Consider the following 24424-nt stretch of genomic DNA (forward strand, 5'->3'; position numbering starts at 1 on the left):
CTGGAACTTCATATTTTGCAAGTTGCTCAACATACACTTCTTCTTCTAAAGTGATATTTAGAAATATAGACTTAACATCATTTGATGTATTTTTTATTATATTGAGCTGAGAGTGAAATAATCAAACGAATAATGTCTAATCTAGCAACAAGAGCAAATACTTCAAAGTAACCGATATCTGGCTTTTGTTTGTATCCCTTAACGACTAATCTTGCCTTGAAACAATCAGCTTTACCATTAGGTATATAGTTAGTTTTGTAAACCCACTTTACTCCAATCAACTTCTTATATGTAAGAAAATCTGTCAGTTTCCATGTGTCATTTTTCTTAATGGCATGAATCTCTGATCCTCATCCATTGCTTTCTTTCAATTGTTGTCTCTAAAAGTTTCTTCAAAATTCAATGGCTCATAATCTAAAAATAGAGCAAAATTTATGATTTCTTCATCGGATGAATCGCTGTCATTGCCAACTTTATAGTTTTACTAATCTAGTGGAGCCGCTCTCTTTGAGGTCTTTTAGATGATTCTGGTTGTTTGATTGTGTCTAGTTGTCTTTCTTCTTCTTCTTCTTCTTCATTACGCGTATTTGGAATTAAAATCGATTGTTTTTTTGTCTTTGTATTTGAGTCTCACATGTTATTTTCGTCAAATATCATGTCTCTACTGATGATCACCTTTGTTGATTCTGGATTATACAGTTTGTATGCTTTTACTTTGTGATATAGCCGATAAAGATACACTTCTCGTCTTTGTCATCTAACTTCTTCCTTAATTAATATGGAATATGGGCATAAGCAATATACCCAAAGACTCTGAAATAATTAATGGAAGACCTCTTTTCACTTCAAGCTTCTTTAGAAGTTTTATCACGAACATTCTTCGTTGGGACCTGTTTAAAATATGTACTGCTATCACGATTGCTTCTGTCCAAATCTTTAGGCATTTATTTTGACTTTAACTACATCAAACCATATCCATGATGGTTCTATTCTTTCTTTCAGCAACTCCATTTGTTGAAAAGTATATATAGTTATTAGTTGGTGTTAAATTCTGTATTGCTTAAAGTAATCTGAACATACAATATATTATGTTCTTATGTCTGTGTTAAGGATTTTGATTTTATAGTCACTTTGTTTTTTGACAAATGGTTTGAATGCCTTGAAGGTATCATATGCTTCTAATTTCTACTTTAGAAAGTATACCATGTATATATACTAAAACATCAACAAAAGTGATCAAGTACCTGTTACCACCATTGTTTAGAACTTCAATAAAACAAATATATGAATGCATAATTTCAAGCAATTTTCTAGCTCTCCATGACTTTCCTGCAGGGAATGAATCTTTGTACTTCTTTTCTAGTTGACAAATTTCACAAACATAATTAGGAATATGAACTCGTGATAGATCAGAAACAAGTCATTTTCTTAACAAGTAGTTTATGCTAGAAAAATAAAAATGTGCAAATCGCATATGCCATAGCCAGTCATCATCAAGTATTACAGAACTCATGCAAGAGGGATTAACATGATGAATTTTCAATAAAAACATTCTGTTTAAAGTCATCTTTGCTTTATCTATAAACCTTCTGTTGTTGTCAAATACAATGCAATGTCCACGATAAGTTATCATCTTATATCCCCTCTCACTTAACTTTTTCATACTCAATAAATTATAATCAAGTTCAGGAGCATAAAAAACATCAGAAATATAACTCAGAAGACCATCCTTCAATCTAATTGGTATTGCTCTTTTTATTAAATAGGAATTTATGTACTATTACTAACTTCAATAATAGTTTAACTAAATCATCTCATGAAGAAAATAATTCTTTTATACCAAACATATGATTTCTACAAGCATTATTTAAGTACCATATATTTTCATCTTCAACACATGAATTACTTGTAAAAAATAAAATTTGAGTATCTAGATTCAGTATTTTGATGTTGATTTTCTGTAACATGCTTAATTGTTATTTATCATTTTGAATTTGCAATATGTTATTTTGTGTCCATATTTTCCACAATAAAAACAGTTGAAATTGGTTTGTTCTGGATAAAAATTTTCTCAACCTCTTCCTCAGTTGACAGACCTAAAATTTGTTCCATCTCTTACTTGATTAGGCTGTGCAAAATTATTATAACTTTTACGGTTGTAATTTTTGCGACTTCTTCCTCTAAAACTTTTTCTCCGCTACTTTAAAAATTAATACCATGATCTTGCGTCCTTCTTGTGTACGGCTTAATTCTGTAACATTATTTAAATTCACTCGACTTTTCAAGACTTTTTCGGTTAATTTTTCGTACTTCTCCAATATTATCTGATTTGGATTTCCATGATTCCTTGCAACTTTGCAATCGTCATGGTATCTATATCGTGGGACTCTAGTATTGTAGTTATCTCATGGTCATACTTAATTGGCATGGTGCGAAGAATTTTCTCCATCACTTTACTGTCGGACATACCTTTTCCATAGACTCTCATCTTATTGACAAGATCTATAACACGAGTAAAACATTGCTCAACAATTTCTGAACTACACATCTCATACCTTTGATATTCTCTTCGCAAAGACTGTAACTTTGCTTTCTAGACTTTATCTACAATTTTGTACGATAACTTCAACGTGTTCCAAGCTTCTTTTGTATTTTTGCCATTTGTTATTTTGTCAAACACTCTATAATTAACAACTTGATGAATTTGAGATAGCAATGATTGATCTCTCCTCTGTTGGCAACATTAGATCCTTCTTGTGAACCCGGTTCAATAAAATTTCACAGGTCCTGAGCCTTCAAATGGGTACATATCAAAGTCTCCCAATAACTATAATTGAGTTTCCATCTAATTTGATACCAAACCACATAACATGGAAAGTCTTTGTCATACTGACTCCATGAACAAACAACTATGTGAGAATTCTCCCACATCTCACAAACTCTCAAATACTTGACACTAGATTAACCAGCTTTGATACTAAATATAAATACAATATCCACAATTGATTTGCCTCTAGATCACTCACTCACATAAATGACACTATCATATTTTTAATCTTTGAAACTCACCAACACTCACAATAAAATAAAAGAACAGAGGAATATTTCTAATTTTGAGAAATCATGCTCATTTTTTTTCAAGAAAACACACATACAAACATATGTACATATGGCCTTTATATAGGCAAAGCTTGATGCTAATAATTCATGACTCTTTCAACTTTTCAATTGGCAGTGAATACACATACTTGGCCAACTTTACTTTTAACATTGACTATTCAAATAAGTAACTTTAACATCTTATTTATTTGACTTTTATTAGTTGGAACTCTATAATTTTCAGCACAACTATGAATATGTTGAAAATTCTTCAAGCTCCCAAAATGATTAGCTTTCAACAAATTAATGATTGTTGTATTCAACTAAAATTTTGCTTCATCAATTTTTTAACCATGTTTCATGAAGATTCTAGTCCCTATGAAGTGGTGCAAATTGATTTAATTTTTTTAATCAACATACAATTACATAATTCAAGCATGTGGCCTATAAAATAATTGTTGTTTCTTCTTCTTTCTTCACATTTTTTCTCATTCCAATACAGGATCCTTTTTGTTAAAGAATACTATACTTCATTCTAGTTTTTTTTTTTATGGTATCTTCTAACCCAGCAGGCTAATGATCTCATAGAGCTTAACCTTGTTTAAGGATTTATTGCTTGCTAATAAGTTACTACAAGAACAAGTTAAGGCAGGATTCTATATTTATTTAAGAAAACAAATGAACAAATTATTTAACTAATCTAAATTTATTGGGCTTAATTCTAGCTTTATTTCACATGATAACGTGTACAAATTCCTGATATGAGCAATCTACAAGCTACAGAGGAATTTGGCAGAGAGAATGTTCAATTGAATTAAAGAAAGTCGAGAGAAGAAAATGGCGCTTCTTATTTGAGTGAAAAGAGAAAATGAGAAAACCTAGCTAACTATACAAGTGTTCCTTATATCTCAGCCACACATAGCTATATTTCCCGTGTTAAATAACTGATTGCACTAAAACTGTAACAAACTACTAACTCATTGAAGAATAGTTAACTAATTTGACACCTAAACTAATTAAATAAACAATTCTATATTCAAGTGTATAAGACTCACGTCACACCCTCCCGCAAGTTAGGATTGTATAAATCTCACAATTCAAGCTTGGTAATATTGGCAGAAAAGGGAACCAGGGGCAAAAATTTGATGAAAAAATCTGCTAACTAGTTTTTACTGCTGACAAGCATGAGATGAATGAGTCTAGAAAGAATAAACCTTGTGATGTTTTTTTAAGATATTTTAGGACCAAAAAAGCAATATCTAAGTGAGCAGTGGTAGTAGAGTCTAGAAATTGACTTAATTTGGCCACTACATAAGAAATACCAGATCTAGTATTTGTGAGATAAAGCAGCCTCCCTACAAGCTGCATATAAATTGTACAATCTAGTAAAGGAGTACCATATTCCTTTGATAGCTTATGGATTCTTGTGTAGTCCATTGGAGTTGAGAGAGGTTTACATGCAAGATACCCAAAGTCCTTAAGCATATTGGTGGTGTGCTTCCATCCCTATGAAATATTTCAAATCACCAAGATCCTTGATTTTGAATTTAGCATCTAAGATCCCTTCAATTGTATCAATTTCAACAATGTCATCATCGCCAAAACTAGATCATTAACACACACAAGGATGGTAGTAAATTTCTCTGTCCTGGTTTAAACAAAGAGGAAATGATCATCAACACACTTCTGATAGTTACAAGTGAAAATTTATCCCTCGAATAAGTTACAGTCGAATTTAAAATTCTACCATTAAATTCGACGGTAAAAAGAGGCACAAAAACTAATTTTAGTAGTGCCAAATTTACCATGGGATTTTCCGATGGAAAATTCCGACAATAAAAGAATTTAGTGAAATGCGTCGTTTAGGCAATGACTGGTGACTTACTGAAGGATTTTTTCGCTGGTAAATCCAACGGTAAATTTGGGATAAAATTCAAACGTAAAACCCTTCTCCTTCACTTCTGCAAACTCTCTCTCTCTCTCTCTCTCTCTTCTCTTCTCTCTCATCTCTCTCCCTCTGGTCCATTGAAAAAGGGTGCGCCACCACCACTTGGACTTGCTGTCACCACCAGTAAGTCACATTGCGTCATAGATTGTCATCATCACTGCTGCTTGAGTCTTTGTGGAAAGCCTCCGTTGTACCGCCGCTATTGGTGTTTATTGCCGTCGATTGAAGGTCGTTGCCTTGTCGCTATTACCGCGGCTGAGGTCCACTATGCCAAGGTAATGTTGTTGTCCCATTTCTTTTTGGTTGTTTGTTATATTACTAAACTCTAACTCCAGCACTGTAGGTTTCACTGCTGCATCCTGTCACAACCACACTTCCCACCATTCTGCAGTTACCATCAGAGATAATTTTCTTATAGTTTTGTGTTTTTTCATTTTTTTGTTTAGAATTTTGTTAGGTATTTTGCTAAATTATTGATTAAAAAATTTTAACGAAGTGTGATTAGGGTTTGGTTTGTTATATTAATTTAGTATAATTAGAAATTAAATAATATTAGGTCAGGTAGGGTGTAATTTAGGATTTGTTTTGAGTTGATGGTATTTTGGATGATTGTTAATTTTCTGAGTTTAATGTTGTCTAAGTTAATTATTTTCTGAGTTAACTAGTGTTGATTGTTATCAATTCTCTAAATTAATTTTACCTTGTTAATTTTTTTAAGTTAATTATTGAGTTATTGTTGATTGTTTTTAATTTTCTGAGTTTATTGTTGTTTGAGTTAATTAATGTTTATTGTTGTTGTTACTTCTCTGAATTAATTTTAGCTTGTTAATTTTATAAGTTAATTATTGACTTATTGTTGATTGTTGTTAATTTTTTGAGTTTATTGTTGGTTGAGTTAATTAATGTTTATTGTTTTTGTTAGTTCTCTGAGTTAATTCTAGCTTGTTAATTTTTTAAGTTGATTATTGACTTATTGTTGATTGTTGTTAATTTTTTGAGTTTATTGTTGTCTGAGTTAATTATTTTTTAAGTTAATTAGTGTTGATTGTTGTTAAATCTCTAAATTAATTTTAACTTGTTAATTTTTTAAGTTAATTATTGACTTATTATTAATTGTTGTTAATTTTTAAGTTTATTGTTTCTGAGTTAATTATTTTTTGAATTAATTTTGTTGAGTTGATTGTTGTTAATTTTACTAAATTTGTTGTAATTTACTCATTTGAATATATGAACTTTGATTTGTTTGTTTAATTATAATTTGTGTATTGATTATATTTATAGTTTGTGTGTTGATTATGTTTATAGTTTGCAATTGAAAGTGTACGGCCTGCTATTCTAGAAAATGCTCCTGTAGACAGTAGATTTGTAAGTTATTGAAATTATATAAATTTAAATAGATATATTATTTGAGAGTCATACATATGTTAGTGGATTACTTAAAATCTTAAATAGATATACATACCATTTGTATATTTAAATTTTTTTCAATATTTTATTATCTATAGAGTTTCAACTATGCAATTTATTTAGCCACCACAAGGTATTTTGTTTTTTATATCGAACCTTATGTAAGTTCATCTTTTTTGAATTTAAAGTATATGTTTATAGTGCTACTTTTTTCTACACATGAATAATTTTTTTTCTTTTTCTTAAACTTTGATGTGTGAACTTATTTGTATACTTTTAACGAAAAATTATAGACAAATTATTATAAAAAATTATAAAATTTTAAATTTTGTTAATTTAAAAATTATTAAATCTAAATATTTAAAATTATATATTGAATTCTTAAACAAATTTAAAAAAAATAAAACTTAAGGTTACCGTCGGATTTATCAAAAAATAAATCTGATGGTAACATGTTCTAAAATTTCGTCAATTAAAAATTAATATCTGCCACTAAATCTATAAGTAATTAGTGGCGGACAAAAAAATATGCCTATAAATAATTATTAGCGAATTTTTTGATAAATCCAGACGGTATCAAATGAATTTTTGTTAGTGGATTTTGATGTTAATTTTTTAAAAGACAAACATTGTGAGAAGGGATACAAAGAATGAGATAATTTGTCACTAGCAGTGAATTGAATTTGGTTATCACATAGTGATAATCTTTCAAGTAGCAAGAAATTTCTTTTATTCTAGTGAACCTTCTAGCAGATTTATTAATAAAATGATGCAATGAATGTAAATTGTCTAATATTATATATGGAAGAATCTAGTGTAATTTCTGATTCAAATGTGGCATGCTCAATTGAATAATGTAGTATAGTGTTTGAAGACTATGATAAACTAAGGTGAGAACGAGTATAAGGCAAAAATATAATGCATAAATCATAAATAAATAAATCAATACATGTATTTGATGCGGTGTCAAGTGATAAATTTTGAAGTATAAAATTAAAATTTATGTTCTCAATTGCTGCAGAATTTAAAAAAGAAGATTTTTATAGAATATGACATTTCGAGAAACAAATTTTTTTTTGATGTCACATCAATTAATCTAAAATATGTATGGTACAACTGAAGTAGGTTTGTGAACAAAAATTGAATTAATAAACTTTTGTGCTGAACGTAAGTTTAAGATTTGTGCTTAATTATATGTTAGTGAATCAAATTTAAACTCGGGTAGATCCGCTCATTAATGTTAGGAAATTATTTAATTTTTTAATTTATTTGTGAATAATATATATATTAATTATAATTATAAATTATATTATTTTAAATTAAATGATTTATATAAAAGTAATCTTATTTATTGTTATAAATACTAAATTAAATAAATTATTATTATTTTTAATTTAAAATTAAATAAGAATAAAATTAGATATTATTTTTTATTTTCTAAATTTTAAATATATTATTATTTGGACTTTAGATACTATTTTATTTAGACTTTAGGGTTTAATAGATATTATACTCAAATATAAATAGTGCCTTCAGAATTTCGGTCTCCAATATACTAAAGTCGTCTTTGTCATTTTTTCTCTATTAAAAGAATTATAATTCAACCGCTTAAGATACAGAAGACTTTGATTGAAAAAGATTAAAAGAACCAACAAAACTGAGATTATTTTTCTATTCAATTTTTTATTTTTTTAAATAAAAATATACTTTCACATTATAATATATTTTTTATCATTTAATATAAATAATCTGAATTAATAAAATAATTTATTCCAATAATTAACTCATGCTAAACATGAATTCCAATGAGAGGTAGTATTAAATATGTTGTTTCTTACACTACAAGCTGCTGCTTAACACGAGAAAGGTTATTAATTTTCTTGAAGAGTTGAATCCCAATAAGAGAATGTCAAATCCAGCTGTGACTTGCTGGCTGGAATCCATATAACAAGCTTGTTCAAGATCAATTATTAGCAATAAAATAAGTATTAATTACCTTGGTTCTTAAACTTTCCAAAACCATACAAAATTATATTATATATGTAACTATGCTTAAACGAAGTTGGTTGTTGTTAGTGGTAGTGATCGCGTGGTAGTGATCGCGTAGTAAAATATTTTACAACAGTCGTGTAATCACAATCGTTTTCTTGAATGATCATTTATACAGTCTATATAAAAATAATTATTTTTATTAATGTAATGATATTATGTGATTGAATGCACATGTAAAATAAATTTATACTAATAATATATTAAAATTAAATTCTTAAAAATATTTAAAAAATAAATGAAACTTACATAGAGGTAAGATAACCTTGTTAACATGGGCAATGGCCTTCCAAAATAATTTATATCGGAAAAACTTTGGGGTCAGCAATTTTATTAAATTCTGGTCAGCATGTAATCAATAAAGAAAAATAAGTTATTGGATGAAATCTCACATCAATCTCACACCATTAAAACCATCATTAATGACTATTTGATAGCTACAAATCACAAAAGTGGCTGATTCCTAACATTTTTCATTTATATTATTAGTCTCTTTTAAAATTTTTATTTTAATTCTCTTTTTATTACGAAATAATTTTTAGTTCCTTCCATAAATTCAAGTATTCAACCTAACTTCACCATATTTGTTAACTTCTATTATTTGAAAACTAAGTAGCCTACAATTATCTAAAAAAATTACTTTGAATATTCTTTAATCACAAAATCGATCAATCATTGATTTTGATATTATTTGTTAAAAGTTTTCGATCACTAAAATAATTTTAAGAACTAAGAAAAAAAATAAAAAATAAAAAAATATCGTATTTAACTCAAAATCTTAAAAAATTAAATTAATAGGTCTTTCACTTTATAATTTTTTTATTTTTTTTTAAATATGAATCTAATTCATTACAATTTTCACACATACAACCTTAACAAGTCCCGAGTACTAGAAAAAGGAATATCTAGATGCATGCATAGGTAGTGATTGATCATGCATTTGTTAATACTCTTGAACTGTTGAATAGTTGAACCTCTTGTAGGATAACCAAATTAAATTTTATGTAACTTATTATTTATTTATTTTAGGGTAGATGACATAGAAAAACCAAATGAAATATAATATTTTATAAATGTTAGAGATGGTAAAACTTTTTGAAGCGCGAGAATTCCTATGAGAACTGCTCTAAATAGGGCGTAAAGACAGAATTTTTTTTTTTGTGGGAATGGAGATGAAAAAAAAAATTTTTCAGGCAGATGTGGGAACTCGAGTGGGAATTCCCGTCCCATCCCACTAATATCCGAAATATTAAGTTTACTTAAATATTATTAATAATTTATTTTTAATATAAATCTTTTAGTCATTTCACACACACATATAGAAAATCTAACTCTAATTTTAAAAGTGTCTTTCCTTCTCTCTATAACACTAACATTGCGTCGTTCCACTCCCCAGTCATTCCAGAAGGCGAGAACTCGTACATCTCAATCTACCATAGCGTCACAACCATACCCCTAATCACTCCTGCTCAATGCTCATTGTGTCGTCATCCCCTTGCCACCTCATTGTTTCTTATCGCGGTATTTTTTTCCTTTTCACTGCTTTGTGACTGTGTTCTTATCTGTTGTAATAATGTTTTCTATTTTTTAAATTTTTTATTAGAACTTTCATATAAATGATCAATACAAAAAATGGATAATGGGGCCACGTGGAATGAAGATCCGTGGAAAATAGAGATGGAGGCAATATTCTCCTATGGCAGAGATTGGGACTAGGACAAAGAGCAAATCTAGAGGCGAGGACAGGGAATGGAAAGGTATCCCCACCCTGCCCTGCCCTGCCCACCCTGTTGCCATCCCTAATAAATGTCCTGAATGGTTTTATGGTACATGCATGTCCTGAAACTAGATTCTCTTTGTAAATCGAAGCTACTAAACTCGATTTGGACTATTCAATATAAATCGAATCTATTGTAAAATGATGCTAATAGTTTTGATTTAGTAGAAGCAGCTTCTATGAAGGCAAATCGAAGCTATAAGAGTCGAACCACGGTAAATCGAATCAATTGGTTTCGATTTAATAGTTTTGATGCCCAATGTAAATCGAAACCACTTAATTTGATTTATTGTATTTTGATATACGAACAAGTAAATCAAGTACATTACAAATTTTTATAGTACTCATATTATCTTTTAAGTTATTTATTGTAAGCATTTTTTGTAATTATTGTAAATTTCTTAGATGTTATGAGTATTATAAAAATTTGCAATATACTAGATTTACTTGTTACGTGTATCAAAATACATTAAATCAAATTAAGTGGTTTTGATTTACCATGGACATCAAAACCATTAAATCGAAACCAATGAATTCGAGTTACCTTGGGGGTGCTTCGACTCTTATAGCTTCAATTTACCTCCATAGAAGCTACTCCTACTAAATCAAAACTATTAGCTTCGTTTTACATAAATCGAATCCAACATATTCGATTTATATTGAATAGTCCAAATCGAGTTTAGTAACTTTGATTTACATAGAAAAGCTAGTTTTACGGCATGTATTATCTGTATTGTTTGTCTATGTAACTGAGAGGTCCCTTGTCTGGCGGAGGAGTGACAAGGACAATTTCACCGATGTTTCAAAGGGCTGGAGGAAGCAGGACTTGAAGGGTTAAGTTAGGATTTGAGTTTTAAATGTAAAAACCTTAGATTATATACCCAAAATCTGGTTTAGCTTATTCTTCAAGTTTAAATTTGAGTGTCAGAGTTCTAGAATTGCCTCTGACTTTCCAGAAACCTTATATATTATTTATATGGGCACCATTACCATGTTGAGAACCTTTGGTTCTCATTCCATACATATGTTATCTTTTTCAGATGCAGGTTATGAGACATCACGCTAAGTGTCTGGAGTTTCAGTTTCAGCAAAGTTGGGTTATTGGCTTTGTATGTATGTATATATGTATGTATGTATGTATGTATAGATTTCTCCTTAATATATGTGCTTTACTTTTGTACCTCATCAAGATTTGATGGAGAACTAGAGTTTATTTTGAGTGCATTTGGGAGACTTGGATTGTTTATATGTATGTAAATATTCTCCGACCGACTTTGGCTTTGCAGGTCAAGTTAGGAGCTTGATATCCTGTATCTTTTGACACTCCATTTCTATGATATATATGTATCTTTACTTTTCTTCGTACGCAAGTTTTTGTTACGTGAGCGTTGGACTTTTCTTTTTGCGAATTTGCTTAAACTATCCTTCAAGGCTCCTCGAGTATTAAATTTCTTCAACTATTATTATATATATATTTTATTTTAGAGGTCGTAATACCACATCACCTCTATTTTATGACTTAAGCGTAAAGCTCAATGTGGTAGGGTGTTACATTTAGCGCCACTAGCGCGTTTTGGAGCTCCAAGAAATGCTGCGTAGCTTTAGCTTTTAGTTTTCTTTATTTATTTTCTTTTTATTATTTAAAACAAAACACAATCTTCTAGTTTTTAGAATTTATTATTTTATTTTATTTTCAAATCATTTAGATTAGATATAAAAGGGGAAAAGATTCAGCTCTTCGGGTTCTTCCCTTATCTTCTTCCTCATTCCACACTTTCACACTTTTGAGAACCCTAGTTTTTCTCTTAGCCATGAGCAACTAAACCTCCTCTATTAAGGTTAGGAGCTCTGTTTATTTTGGATGGATTAATACCATTGTCATTCTACTTTTAATTAATGCACTGATTTAAATTTAAGGATTGCTTTCTTTCTTCATCCTAGGAATTAGAGTATGTTGGAAGATAACTCTTTTTCTAATTGAATTCTTCTTGAATCTTAGAAAAGTTAATTCACTTGAATAACAGTTTAAAAGTAACTCCTCATAATTCTCTAATTACATGGATTTAACGTGATACGTGACATATAATCACCTTATTTTTGGGTACTTAGGGTTTGTTTGGCTAATAAATTAGAAGTGAACTTAACCCTTTAATCTAAATAAAGTAACTAAGAAATTGGTGGTTGATAAGGTTAGAGGAGATTAAATTACTAAGGAATTAGGGTTTAATTAATTAAAGTTTTCCATGAATTGAATCTTGCATGATTAAAGTAGTTGGTAAGAATTGTTAATTCGAAAAAATAAATATCTTCAAAATCTTAACTGTTTTCTCACATAATTCTCACAACCCATTCACTGTTTACTTTCTCAAATTCTCTGAGTTACTGTTTAATGCAAATTTGAACCAAACCATTCCTTTTGGCTTGTCTGACTAGTTTAATCACTCAATCATTGTTACTTGATCTATTAATTCTCGTGGAATTGGCCCTCACTCACCTAAGATATTACTTGGTATGATCCGGTACACTTTTCTATTAGTTTGTGATTTTCAAAATCCACATCAAGGTAGTCTATATTGAGGCCATGTGACGAATATATCCGTTGGAATACCTTCTGTTGACCATTAGCTCTAAAGACTGGTCAAAGGGACTGTCTCTACTTCAGGGCCCCTATTGGAATTTTTACTGTACTATTTGACATATTTGTTGAAGTTGAAGCTCTATCCGTCATGATTAACTTACCACTCCATAATTACATACACAGCTTGGCACAAATTTAATTCAGGGTTCCACCGCGTACCAATTTGTTTCACTTGATTTTTGGTATATTTCGATAGTATGTCAAATCGAGTTTGTATCAAGGTCTCGAATATCGGGGAGCAGATACGACTCCTCTAAAAAAGAGCGAGCTCGACTTGAAAATTACTTAATTATGGTATCAAAGTAATTTACGTTGAAATTACTAATGGCAAACTTATGAAAACAAACAACATTAAGGAATAAATAATTAAATAAAGAAGATAATGAAATTGTAAAAATATTGATCAAAGTAAAATAATAACAAAATTCAAAAAAAATAAAAGAAAATGAATCAAATAAACAAAAGGAAGCAAATTAAAAGTTGACTTCTAATACTTATATGCACTCTCATTCCATTTTTTCATTGCGTCGTTGTGATTGAAAATTTTATGAGTTTGCGTGATGATCTAGTATTGTTAGTTGAAGTCCCAAAATTTATTTTCTGAATTTCTACTATTTATAGAGCATAAAGATGTACTTATCATAGAACATGTTGTCCACTATCTTACTTCCTTTTTTTTCTCAGCCATAACCTTGTCTTGACCATGAAGAATCTTATTCCCTAAGTTCTGACACCCACATTTTCTTTGGTCTTCAAGTCCCATGTTTCTTCAACTTGTTCCTCAAATTTTGCACCCATGTTCTCCACTCAGCCTGAAGATCTCAAATAGCAAGCCCTGATGCTCAAGGACAGGTAATAATTACCTTTCGACTTCGACGCTCTTTCTACCATCTTTCTTCGACTTCAGTTTATTTGTCTCTACTTCTGTAGTCGAAACCATTAGCAGTCAAAATGCCCTTTTGTCGACAAAAATCCATTTTTTGTACCAACATTTATATTTATATATTGTTATAATTTTTAAAAATTCTTATGGTAATTATTCATTTTTAACGACTATAACTAAAATTTTAAATTAAACATTTTTATAAAGTTTCAATTTTTTTATTATAAGTATTTTTTGTAATTATTGTAAATAGCTTAAAAGATATTATGAATATTATAAAAATTTATAATGTACTCGATTTATTTATTTGTGTATCAAAATACAGTGCATTAAAACCATTAAATTGAAACCAATGAATTGGAATTACCTTGAATGTGGTTTAACTCTTATAGCTTCAATTTTCCTCCATGAAAGTTACTCTTACTAAATCTAAATTATTAATTTCGTTTTACATAAATCGAATCCAATATATTCGATTTACATTGAAGAGTGCAAATCCAAATTAGTAACTTTAATTTACATAGAAAAACTAGTTTTACGACATGCATGTAACAACGTAAAATTATTCAGAAAATATTGTATTCCATTTAGTTTTTTTTATGTCATTTACTCTTTATTTTATGTACATTTGATTTTCATTATTTTATATCACTGTAATATGGAGTGAGATTTATAATTTAAAGTAGTAGTCATATTCTATTCTACTACACTAAAACAATAAAATAAAATAGTATACTAAATATTAATTTATCATCCAATCACTATTTCTAAACTTATGGTGCTCTTATATATATAAGTCTCTTAGCTTTTACCTAAATGGATAAAAGAAATCATTGCCCACCATTTGCCTCTACAATTTGATTGGATTGGAAGTGATGAGCTTTGGGGTCTATGGAGGCATCTTGGTCTTGGCCCCATTGAAGTTCTTGGAATTAGCCTAACAACCATAGTTACTAAAAAATCAATACGAGGATAAGTAGTTTAGTACACAAGTTGTTTTTTTTATATATATTGTAATTTGTGAATTTTGTTCTTTGTTGTTTTCAAAAATAAGTACGGAAGTAAATGACAGAATTAAAATAACAATCAACATAAATGAATTTGATTTGCATTTTTAATTTTTTATGTATATATAGTAGTCTTTGTTTACATACCTAGCATCATCATTTATATGCTTCTAGAAAATTGATAATATAATTTTATTTGCTATATATGCATAAAACATCAAGTCAATAACAATAAGTTCCATTAGTAAAGGAGAGAATTAATTAATGTTTCACACAATAAACATTTTGTACAACTTGTCCAAAAACTAAAAAAATACCAAGAGGAAATGTAAAATAACATATAATTAGACCTAAGAAAAGAAAAAAACAAGGAAAAAAAAAGTACATCAATAAGACAGACACCCCCTTCCCCAAATTAAAAAAAAAAATTCTCTGATACCTTCCGATCCCATGCACATCCCAATACAATCCCACCATCCTTTGTCTCCCTTAATTATTCCACACCCCCCAAAAAAATCATTGAGAATAATTCTTGTTTTAAATAAAAAAAGTTGTAACAATAAGAAATTAATAAATATTAAAAATTCCAAACCAATCCCAAACTAAAAAGAAAAAAAAAACTTGGACAATGATCCATTTTAAGCAAGATCCACCTTGTCAATTTCCTACCCTCCAAGCTCCATAACCATGTCAGCAGGCCCACATAAACACTGATGGGAGAAGAAACACATCACGTGAAAGTTTCAAGTTAGATACACATCATCCATAATAGCTGCTAGCACCATTCTTTGTCTCTATCTTCTTCTCTTCAACTTAGGAGCTGTTCCTTATTATTGTCATTATTAATATTATTATTACATGCCATGGTTGGAGTATGAAGAGATGAATTGTTGTTCTGCTGCTGGTGATAGATTTGTCTAAGTCTTTCTATTTCCTTCTTCAGTGCTTCTTGATGAGCTGTGATGAAGATTCATAATCAAATTTATATATATGTTGTTAATTATATCCATGTTCCAAAAGGTGACTAATCCCTGCTTAAGATATAGAATAAAAGAACTTGATTCTATCATGTTTCAAAAATATGCTTTTATGCTCCATGTGATGAGATCTTAAAATCTAGATGCGAAAATATGAAATTCTTAGATCGCTTATTTTATCATCGTTTATTGATTTATTTTCAGTATTTCAAAGAAAAAGAAATTATAAGGAAACTTAATTAGGGTTAAATTACACTAGTAGTTCCAAAAATTATATATTTAAAATTCATATATCTCATTATTTACTTAAATTTAGGTGAAAACTCAAGTGCAGTCAACTTCACGTGAAGTTAAGAACTGAAAGCTGTTAGATGATTTGATTGATTTGATTGATTTCATCTAATAATTCTCAGTTATTAACTTCACGTGAAGTCAACTGCACCTGAGTTTCTACCTTAAATTTATTGTCATACCCGATTATTTATCCCTCTACAGTTACGGAAGTTCACATGTAATAACCATGCATTTCACACGATGCACATTTATATCACGCTCCATGCACTGCATCTTGTGAACTTTATTATCTTGAATGTGTGAATAATTATTTATGGAGAACAAAAGCTGAAGTACTTAGAAAAAATAATATATTTTAAATTAATTTTGTGTTTAAGTATATTGGTTTTTTAATATGTGAAAAGAAATAAAGCAATAGTTGGGAATAAAAATAGTGTATGCTATTACCGTCTTTGAAAATCTTGTCTTGAGCCAAAGCAGCAATGCGTTGCTTCAATGCACTATTGTCGACATTAAGAATCAAACGTTGGTGGTCCAAAAATGCTACCCTTGGTGACAATGCTGATACCTCCGTCTTCATTTTTTTCACAAATATTATTTAATTTATTATTCAATGATAAAATAATAATGTGTGAAAATGAAGTTATATTTTCACCTGCAATGTTGTTACACTCCTTTCAAGTTCAGAAATGTATTGTAGCTTTCTCACCCTTGACCTCTGAGCTGATTGCCGATTAGCCAAAATTCTAATATCCATACAAAAATAAAAATAATTACACATGAGATTGATTATTAGAGATAATAATGTACATGAGATTATTGATTATTTGATGGACATAATTAACTTCTACTCAACCACGCACCCATTTAAATCTGTTTGTAAGATTAATTCTGTTAGATCCAAATACAGCTGTATCCAAACAGTTTCGTTTCTTTTTCTTTTTTTGGGTAAGGACTTTATTTACATTATTTATAATAGTATGTTTCTATTATATACCTATATATTATAAGATATTTTAAAAAAGGGTTTATTTTGTCAAATATTTTTAATGATGGATAGAATTTATAAATATAAATTGAAATATCATGCAAATACAACTAATGAACAAAATAATTTTTTTATATTAATATATCTAATTTTATTTGGTTGTATGTATAAAACAGTGTTACAAATTAAATGAATTTATTTTAAAATAAAAAACAATTCGTTGAATAGATGTGCATACATGATGAGTAGTAAAAACTACAATATACAAAAAGAAAAAATGGTAATAGAAAATTGAGACCTTCCAATTTCACAACTATGAAAAAATGGTAAGTAGTTCTCAGTATTACTACAATTTCAACCTAACAGACAGACTAGACTACTAGTAAACTTATGAAAGAAAATAGACTATATTTTTTCAAATTTAATTTCTACTTATCATTTGTGTGAAAATTATATCCAACTAAATATTATCACGTAGTGACAAAAAAATGCTTATTCTCCGTATCTATTATTCTCTGCATAGCATATGACAACTAAATATTAATGTCAACAAAAATTTTATACTAATTTTACATAAAAGGTTAATAATTTATTTTTCTTGCACGTAAAAAAAAATTGAAACAGTTATTAAAAGAATGAGTAAATTATAATTTTTTAAAATTTAATTTTAATTATTATCAATACAAAATAATTTTATATATACGTGTAATTATATAATATTATATCAACAAAAATAATTTATTATCTTTTATATTTATTATATAAAATAATTTAAAATAATAAATATAATTTAATATTTATATAAAATATTTTACATTACAGCTTATAAGTACATTGAATAAATGTAAAAATTCAAGTACAGTCAATTTTACGTAAAATTGATAATTAAAAACCGTTAGATTAAAATTTAATCAAATCAGTCAAATTATCTAACAGGTTTCAACTATTAACTTCACGCTTGAAGTCGACTCTAGCAAGTTGTTTTTAATAATTCATTTAAGAAAGAAGAAAAACACAAGTACCAGATAGAGTTATTGAAGAATTACCTTTTGACTCTCTTTGGATCAACGATGGTTTCAACGGTGCCGGTGGCAGCCGCCTCCTCATTTTTGCCGAAGCTTTCCTCCTCAACCGCTTCATTCTTAAGCTTCATCACGTGATTATCGTTATGTTCGTGCATTAATAATGGTGGTGCAATGTCCAGCGCCATTGCCGCTGGCTTCTCATCGTTGTTACTCGTCTGGTCCGACGACGGCGATGACGGATCGGATGCGGACGACAGCGGCGGAGGATGCTGCATCGCCACAGCTGCAACATCGTCGGAGAACATTGACATGAGCTGGTCATCGTCCAGCCTGTCAAAGAACATGGGAGACTCCAAGAACGCCACGGAGTCGCTTGCGGAGCGGCGGTGCGCGCCCCGCCGCGATGACGAGAAGTCGAGGAACTCGTCAACCCATGACGTTGTTGTCGATGACGACAGCAATTGCTGTGGTTGAACCGAAGATGAAGAATTGTTATTAGACGTTGCCGTTGCATTTGAATTTGGGATGAAACTTGACATTGTGGAATTTGATAGCGGTTTTTGGAGGTGAAAAGGCGTCCAATTCTGGGGTATTATTGGTATTTTAGGAGGTAACTGTGCCATTTGAGTGTTTTTCTGTATGTTATACTATTATATGTGTTTAGCTTATTAGCTTGTAGTTGTTTGTGTTTGTGTGTTAGTCTGTTGAGAAAATGGAAAGAGAAAGAAAACAATGATCCCAACAAACCTAACTAACTAATTAATAAAAGCACTAGTACTCAACACAACCGCAAATCTTGTTAGTTCTTGGGGCTCTCAAAAACCAGTTATGTATGTATCTTTGTGTGGGAGAGAGAGAAGAGAGAGAGAAATGGGGATTATTGTGTCATATGCACAAACTCATGATGATGGGTAGTGTGTGTGTTTTTATTCATATTCGTATGCTGATGCTCCATACAATAATACTATAAGCTAAGGTTATATTCCCACTATTTTATGTTTGCTTAGATTTTGAAGGTTAATGTATGAAATATGAATATGCTTGGTGTTGAGAGAGGTTTTTTGGGAGACAGAGAGGTGGGTCACATGGGGGAAGAGGATTAGAGTTAAAGACAGCTAGCAACAGCTAGGTGGTGAAAGACTCAACGGTTTTAGTGGGAAATTTTATTTGCAGTCTAGTTTATTAACTATAGGAATCAGCAACCACGTGCAGATGTGACCCTCTTCACTTGCCATCCATTATCTCAATCCCAACATCATGCTTATATATCATATGGAAACATTTCAAGTGCATCGGAAGTACCAAATGTACTAGTTGTTTTAATAGTTGATTTGAATTATAAAATAATATATAATATATATTAATTAAAATCAACGGTTAAAATAATTAGTACATCCGTGCTTTTCGAAACACTTAAAATATTTTCAATATTATAATTTTATTAATTTTTTACTATATTATATATTTAGTGATATACAGATAATTTTTTATTTTTATTAACACGCATTGAATAAGATGGTATATAACTATATTAATTTTTTTATCATTTATGTTCTAGCTAAGTTTAAAAGTTTTGTTGAAAACTTTTATTCTCGATATAATACTTCAACTAAGTCATACCCTATTAGTTGATGATAATTAAATTTACATACCTATAATTCAATGGACACGCAAAAAAAAAATGAAATATTTATATAGAATTAGTCTATTCTTTTTTTTTTTTTATCTCAGTTAAAAGATATATATGTGAATGTGATAATTCAATTGATACGAGAAAGGATGAATAGACATAGATATCATTTCATGTGAATTTCATTTCAACCTTTTTTATGAAGTTTTACCACCTATATATATAAATAACAATACACCCTTTATGTTCCAACCTATTACCTGGGATATATAATGGGACCATCTTCAATGCTAGGCACCTTGATACTCACATGGTCGGTGTGTTCATCACCAACAGAACCTTCATTATCAATAATTTTATTACCATATATAATCATATAGTTTCTTTGCATAACAATGTTTTACTAACTATAATTCATAATACATCCGATTTCATCTACCCACATTCATTTTACTTTGTTTTCTGAAACATCTAGAGTACATATTGACTTCGTGATGTTATTGTGCTTATATATGAAGTTTGTGGATTAAACATATCATGTGATGAATACTTTATTGCCATTTCTGGATCAAGAAATTGGTCGACAAGGATGGCTCCCAATATTTGTTCTCTGGTTTGGATCAGATACTGACATCTTATATTATTATTTTAACCTAAGTAGAGTAGGTATAAAAATGAATTTTGATCACCCAATTGAGTATATATTCGGCTAGTGCATCTCATATATACAAAAGATTTAAATAATTAATTTCATTTTTGTACACTACCCTCTAAAACATTTTTTTTACCAAAATTATTATTATATATATTAAAAAAATAGTTAATTTAATCATTTATTATCTAAAAAAAATTAACTTCCATGTATTATTAGTGTAAGAAAATTTCACACACAACTTATTTTTGGAAATTGTTCTAGTCCGGCCCGACAACAATTAGGAATCCACTTGCGGATTTCTGATCTATCGGGCATTTGACTCGCGCTATCTTTGTGACAAATCTAAAAAATTTTAATAATGAAGACAAAATATATAAAACATAATAATAATTTGAGTTTAGCTAATATGTGTCCTAAAGACACATGACAAGCTTAGTATTAGTGGAAGATTTTAAACTTTTTTATTTAATAACTGCAAAATAAATACATAAAAAACATAAGTCTTTTGTATTTCTAATAAAAATATTCTCAATTTATAATCTTAATATGTACCTTTAGGACAGAAGATAAATAAATTTTAATAATTTTTATAATAAAAATATTAATTATATTGTATAACAATCAACTATAAAATTGTTCATTAACCATGCATTATGTATTTGTTTATAAATATATTTATTGTTTAATTCATTTTGAATATGTATTTTGTATTTCAATATGTATTCTATACGGATAGTTATTTTTATGTACATATAGCATAATTATTGTTATAATTATATTTTGTTATTATAAAATATGATTATACTTTAAAATATATAATTTATAAATTAAAATACTAAAATAATAATTTAAATAATAATACATAATTTATAACTATTTTTTAGGTTACATATTTTTTAAAAAATTGAGTAATTTTTTTTAACAATACAATCGAAATGTCTCTATATATAAATAATTATTTAAAAATTAACTTCTCATACAATCAAAAGCCAACTCTCGGTGATATTATAGTTGAAAAAATTCTTTCAATTAATATAGTTGCTAGAGGAAAAACTAAAACTAATTTTAAAAAAAGATAAATAATATCTTTTGAGTTCATTTTTAAGAAAGAACACTAATCTTATTTAAATTGAAAATTGATCATTCTAATTATAACATCTAATATAAAATTTTAAAACTGATTATTAAGTACTAAAAATTGTGTAAAAAATTATTGAGGGATCAAATTCAATAATTTAATGGAGACAAATAAATATTATTATCATATACTACTAAAAAAAATTTCAAATTGTAGTGGGGGCACTATATAGATCCGTCCCTGGACCTACGGACGACCTGGACAGCTAGCAGAAGCTTCCAGGCAGATGGGCCCAAGTGAAAGGCCCCACTCGAGTTTAGAGTATAAGTGGGGAGAGACCTACCCCTCCCCACAGGTACGTCACTAACCCTAATTAGCCGCGTCATCATACGGACACTAACTTTAGCATTAAAATGTCCTTGCAGGTGGTCCCATCCGCCGCCCATCGACGACTCTGATGGTTATCCTCCCTGAAAAGCTCGCACCCAGGTCCAAATCCCCATCTCACGGTTGCTCCAGTCACATTACCGCCCGAACCGCCATTCACCCGAGCAACCGAACATTTGCGCCGTCTGTGGGGACCTGACACCTATGGAGCTTTTCCCCTGTCCAGAGGAAGTACGGGAAGAGGGAGGATCCCGCCTGAAAAGCAAAGTGAGCTCAGTGACCTCTCAAGAGTGCCCCAAACCCCCTCGCACCAAGAAGACTCCCACTCCTGACCTCACGAAGAATGCCTGTTTGGAGGTACGGGTAGTGATAACTCAAGGATTATGCAAGAGCATAGGCACAAAGTGCATAACCTAGAGAGAGCAATTCACTACAGCTTTCGCGGATATTGCGTAAAGGTTCCTAGCGCAATTCACTACATGGATAGCCAAGGCCAAGCACCCGATCAACTTGCTGGGTGTGACCCAGCGTGCTGGCAAGCCGACAAGAAAATTTCTCGACCAGTTCAATGATAAATGTCTAGAGATTGATGGCTTAACAGACTCGGTAGCGAGCTTATGCTTGACAAACGGCTTGTTGAATGAGGACTTCAGGAAGTATCTCATTACCAAGCCTGTCTGAACCATGCAAGATATCCAAAATGTGGCGAGAAAGTATACTAACGATGAAAAGGTTAGCCAAGTCGTGGCCGCCAATAAGCGGCAGCCACCTAACCCGCCAGCACGTTCGACCGGGTACCTAGAGAAGCCAAAAAAGGTGCTAAAGGAGGGAACGTCCAGAAACCATTCAAACTGTTTCCCTGGGTGGGTAAGTTTACTAACTACACTCTTATAACGGCACCTATTGTGGAAGTCTATCAACAAATTACAAACAAAGACATACTGTCTAAACCTCGGCAGTTCAAGGATAGAACGGGCGAAAACAAAAGTCTATATTGTGACTATCATAAGGGCTTTAGACACAAAACTCAGGACTGTTTTCATCTGAAAGATGCTTTAAAGCAGACCATTCAAGAAGGTAAGCTGACCAAGTTCTCGCAGTTCATATGAGAACTGAGAAGGAGAGAGCGAGAATGGTCCGAAGAGGACCGCAGCCGAGCTGTGAAGCCAGGACTGAGGCCTCTTGATAATGCAAAAAATGCTCCGACTGTAGTCATCAATGTTGTGGTCGGAAGAGATGTACCACCCAAGTCAAAATCAGCAGCAAAAAAAGATGCAAAGGTCCTGGCAGTGATGACGAGAAGCCCCAACACTCAATCTGAAGACCGTTGGTGCCACAACCTCCCCAATCTGTGTTGGATTCGGGGAGAACAGGAAATCGGCGATGGCAGAGTTCGTGGTCTTAAGAGATTCCATATCATACAATATGATCTTGGGAAGGGGAACGATCAGTGAGTTGTCAGCTGTTATTTGCACGAAACTTCTCATGATGAAGTTCATAACGGATAGAGGAGCCGCAGGATCTATTAGAGGAGACCTGAAAATAGTAGTCGCTTGGGACAATACCAGTCTTTCATTAAGGAAGAAGTCAAAAGAAGTAGCTGGGTGTTCCTGGCAGACTTGGATGCAAGGATTGACGATAAGCCAAGGCCAGAGCCTCAAGGAGATTTGGAGAAGTTCCGAGTGGGAGACATGGTGGACAAGTTTATCTTCGTAAACCGGAACCTCCCCCACGAGTTAAAGGAACCTCTCATCAAGGCCGTTAGAGTAAACAGCGACTTATTCGCCTGGACCCCGGCTGACATGCCAAGAGTGGACCCCGATTTCATGTTGCATCGCCTAGCTGTAAGATCGAACACCAAGCTAGTGGCACAACAACGAAGAAAGATGTCACCAAAAAGGGCTAACAAATGGGCCAGACAAACGGCCAACTTGTTAAAAGCCGGTTTCATACAAAAATTAGAGTACCCGACGTGGCTCTCAAACATGGTCCTTGTTAAGAAAGCCAATGGGAAGTGGAGAATGTGCGTCAACTATTCGAATCTTAACAAGGCATGCCCAAAAGATTCATTTTCTCTCCCAAACATCGATGCACGAGTAGATGCAACTTAGGGTATCAATTTCTGAAATTCATGGACGCGTACTGAGGGTACAATTAGATCCCAATGCACTGCCTAAGTGATTAACTCATATCCTCTCATCAAGTTAACCTCCTCTAGTACAGTAATCCACCATGTTGAGATGACTCATGTCCTTTCATCAAGCCAGCTCTATGTTTCTCACTGTAGCAGAAGATGAAGTTGTAAGCAATCCATTCCCTTTCACGATCCTACTCAAGGTGCCACAGACAAGACAAATCTTTTGGATAAGAAAGTGCTGCTTCTCTGGCTCTAGCCTTAATGCCACAGAGACCTCACGAACCCATAGTCAACGAAATTTCATGTCATATATCCAAAGTTGCTCAGATGCTCTATTGGAATCTACAATGCAATCTCTAGTTTTAGTTCAATGCTATCCAAGTCAGGAGTCGCACGTAACCCATGTAGAACAAGGGTGATTGTCACGGGTCACCCTAAATTCATA

At 31.0% G+C, this 24424-nt stretch overlaps 2 protein-coding genes across 2 annotated transcripts; one reads left to right on the plus strand and one right to left on the minus strand.

Moving 5' to 3' along the window:
• Positions 1-15030: 15030 nt before the first annotated feature.
• Positions 15031-19249, minus strand: LOC112703640 (basic leucine zipper 34). The gene is made up of 4 exons (XM_025755192.3): positions 18114-19249; positions 16735-16825; positions 16527-16653; positions 15031-15765 (listed from the first exon to the last, which is right to left on the minus strand). Exons 1-4 carry the CDS (start codon positions 18713-18715, stop codon positions 15617-15619), a joined length of 969 nt encoding a protein of 322 aa, XP_025610977.1. The 5' UTR covers positions 18716-19249; the 3' UTR covers positions 15031-15616.
• Positions 19250-23225: 3976 nt separating this feature from the next.
• LOC140174427 (uncharacterized) lies at positions 23226-23953 on the plus strand. The gene is made up of 2 exons (XM_072198885.1): positions 23226-23409; positions 23460-23953. The coding sequence occupies exons 1-2, from the start codon at positions 23226-23228 to the stop codon at positions 23951-23953; spliced, it is 678 nt and encodes a 225-aa protein (XP_072054986.1).
• Positions 23954-24424: the final 471 nt, after the last annotated feature.

The sequence above is a fragment of the Arachis hypogaea genome, chromosome 7, assembly GCF_003086295.3.
Source record: "Arachis hypogaea cultivar Tifrunner chromosome 7, arahy.Tifrunner.gnm2.J5K5, whole genome shotgun sequence".
NCBI lineage: Eukaryota > Viridiplantae > Streptophyta > Magnoliopsida > Fabales > Fabaceae > Arachis > Arachis hypogaea.

Coding starts and splice junctions, on each gene's coding strand:
- LOC112703640 (XM_025755192.3), bottom strand. CDS start 18,715: ATGGCACAGTTACCTCCTAAAATACCAATAATACCCCAGAATTGGACG. Junction 16,826..18,113: donor GATCCAAAGAGAGTCAAAAG/GTAATTCTTCAA, acceptor TATGGATATTAG/AATTTTGGCTAATCGGCAAT. Junction 15,766..16,526: donor AGACAAGATTTTCAAAGACG/GTAATAGCATAC, acceptor TCTTCATCACAG/CTCATCAAGAAGCACTGAAG.
- LOC140174427 (XM_072198885.1), top strand. CDS start 23,226: ATGGCAGAGTTCGTGGTCTTAAGAGATTCCATATCATACAATATGATC. Junction 23,410..23,459: donor AGTCGCTTGGGACAATACCA/GTCTTTCATTAA, acceptor TGTTCCTGGCAG/ACTTGGATGCAAGGATTGAC.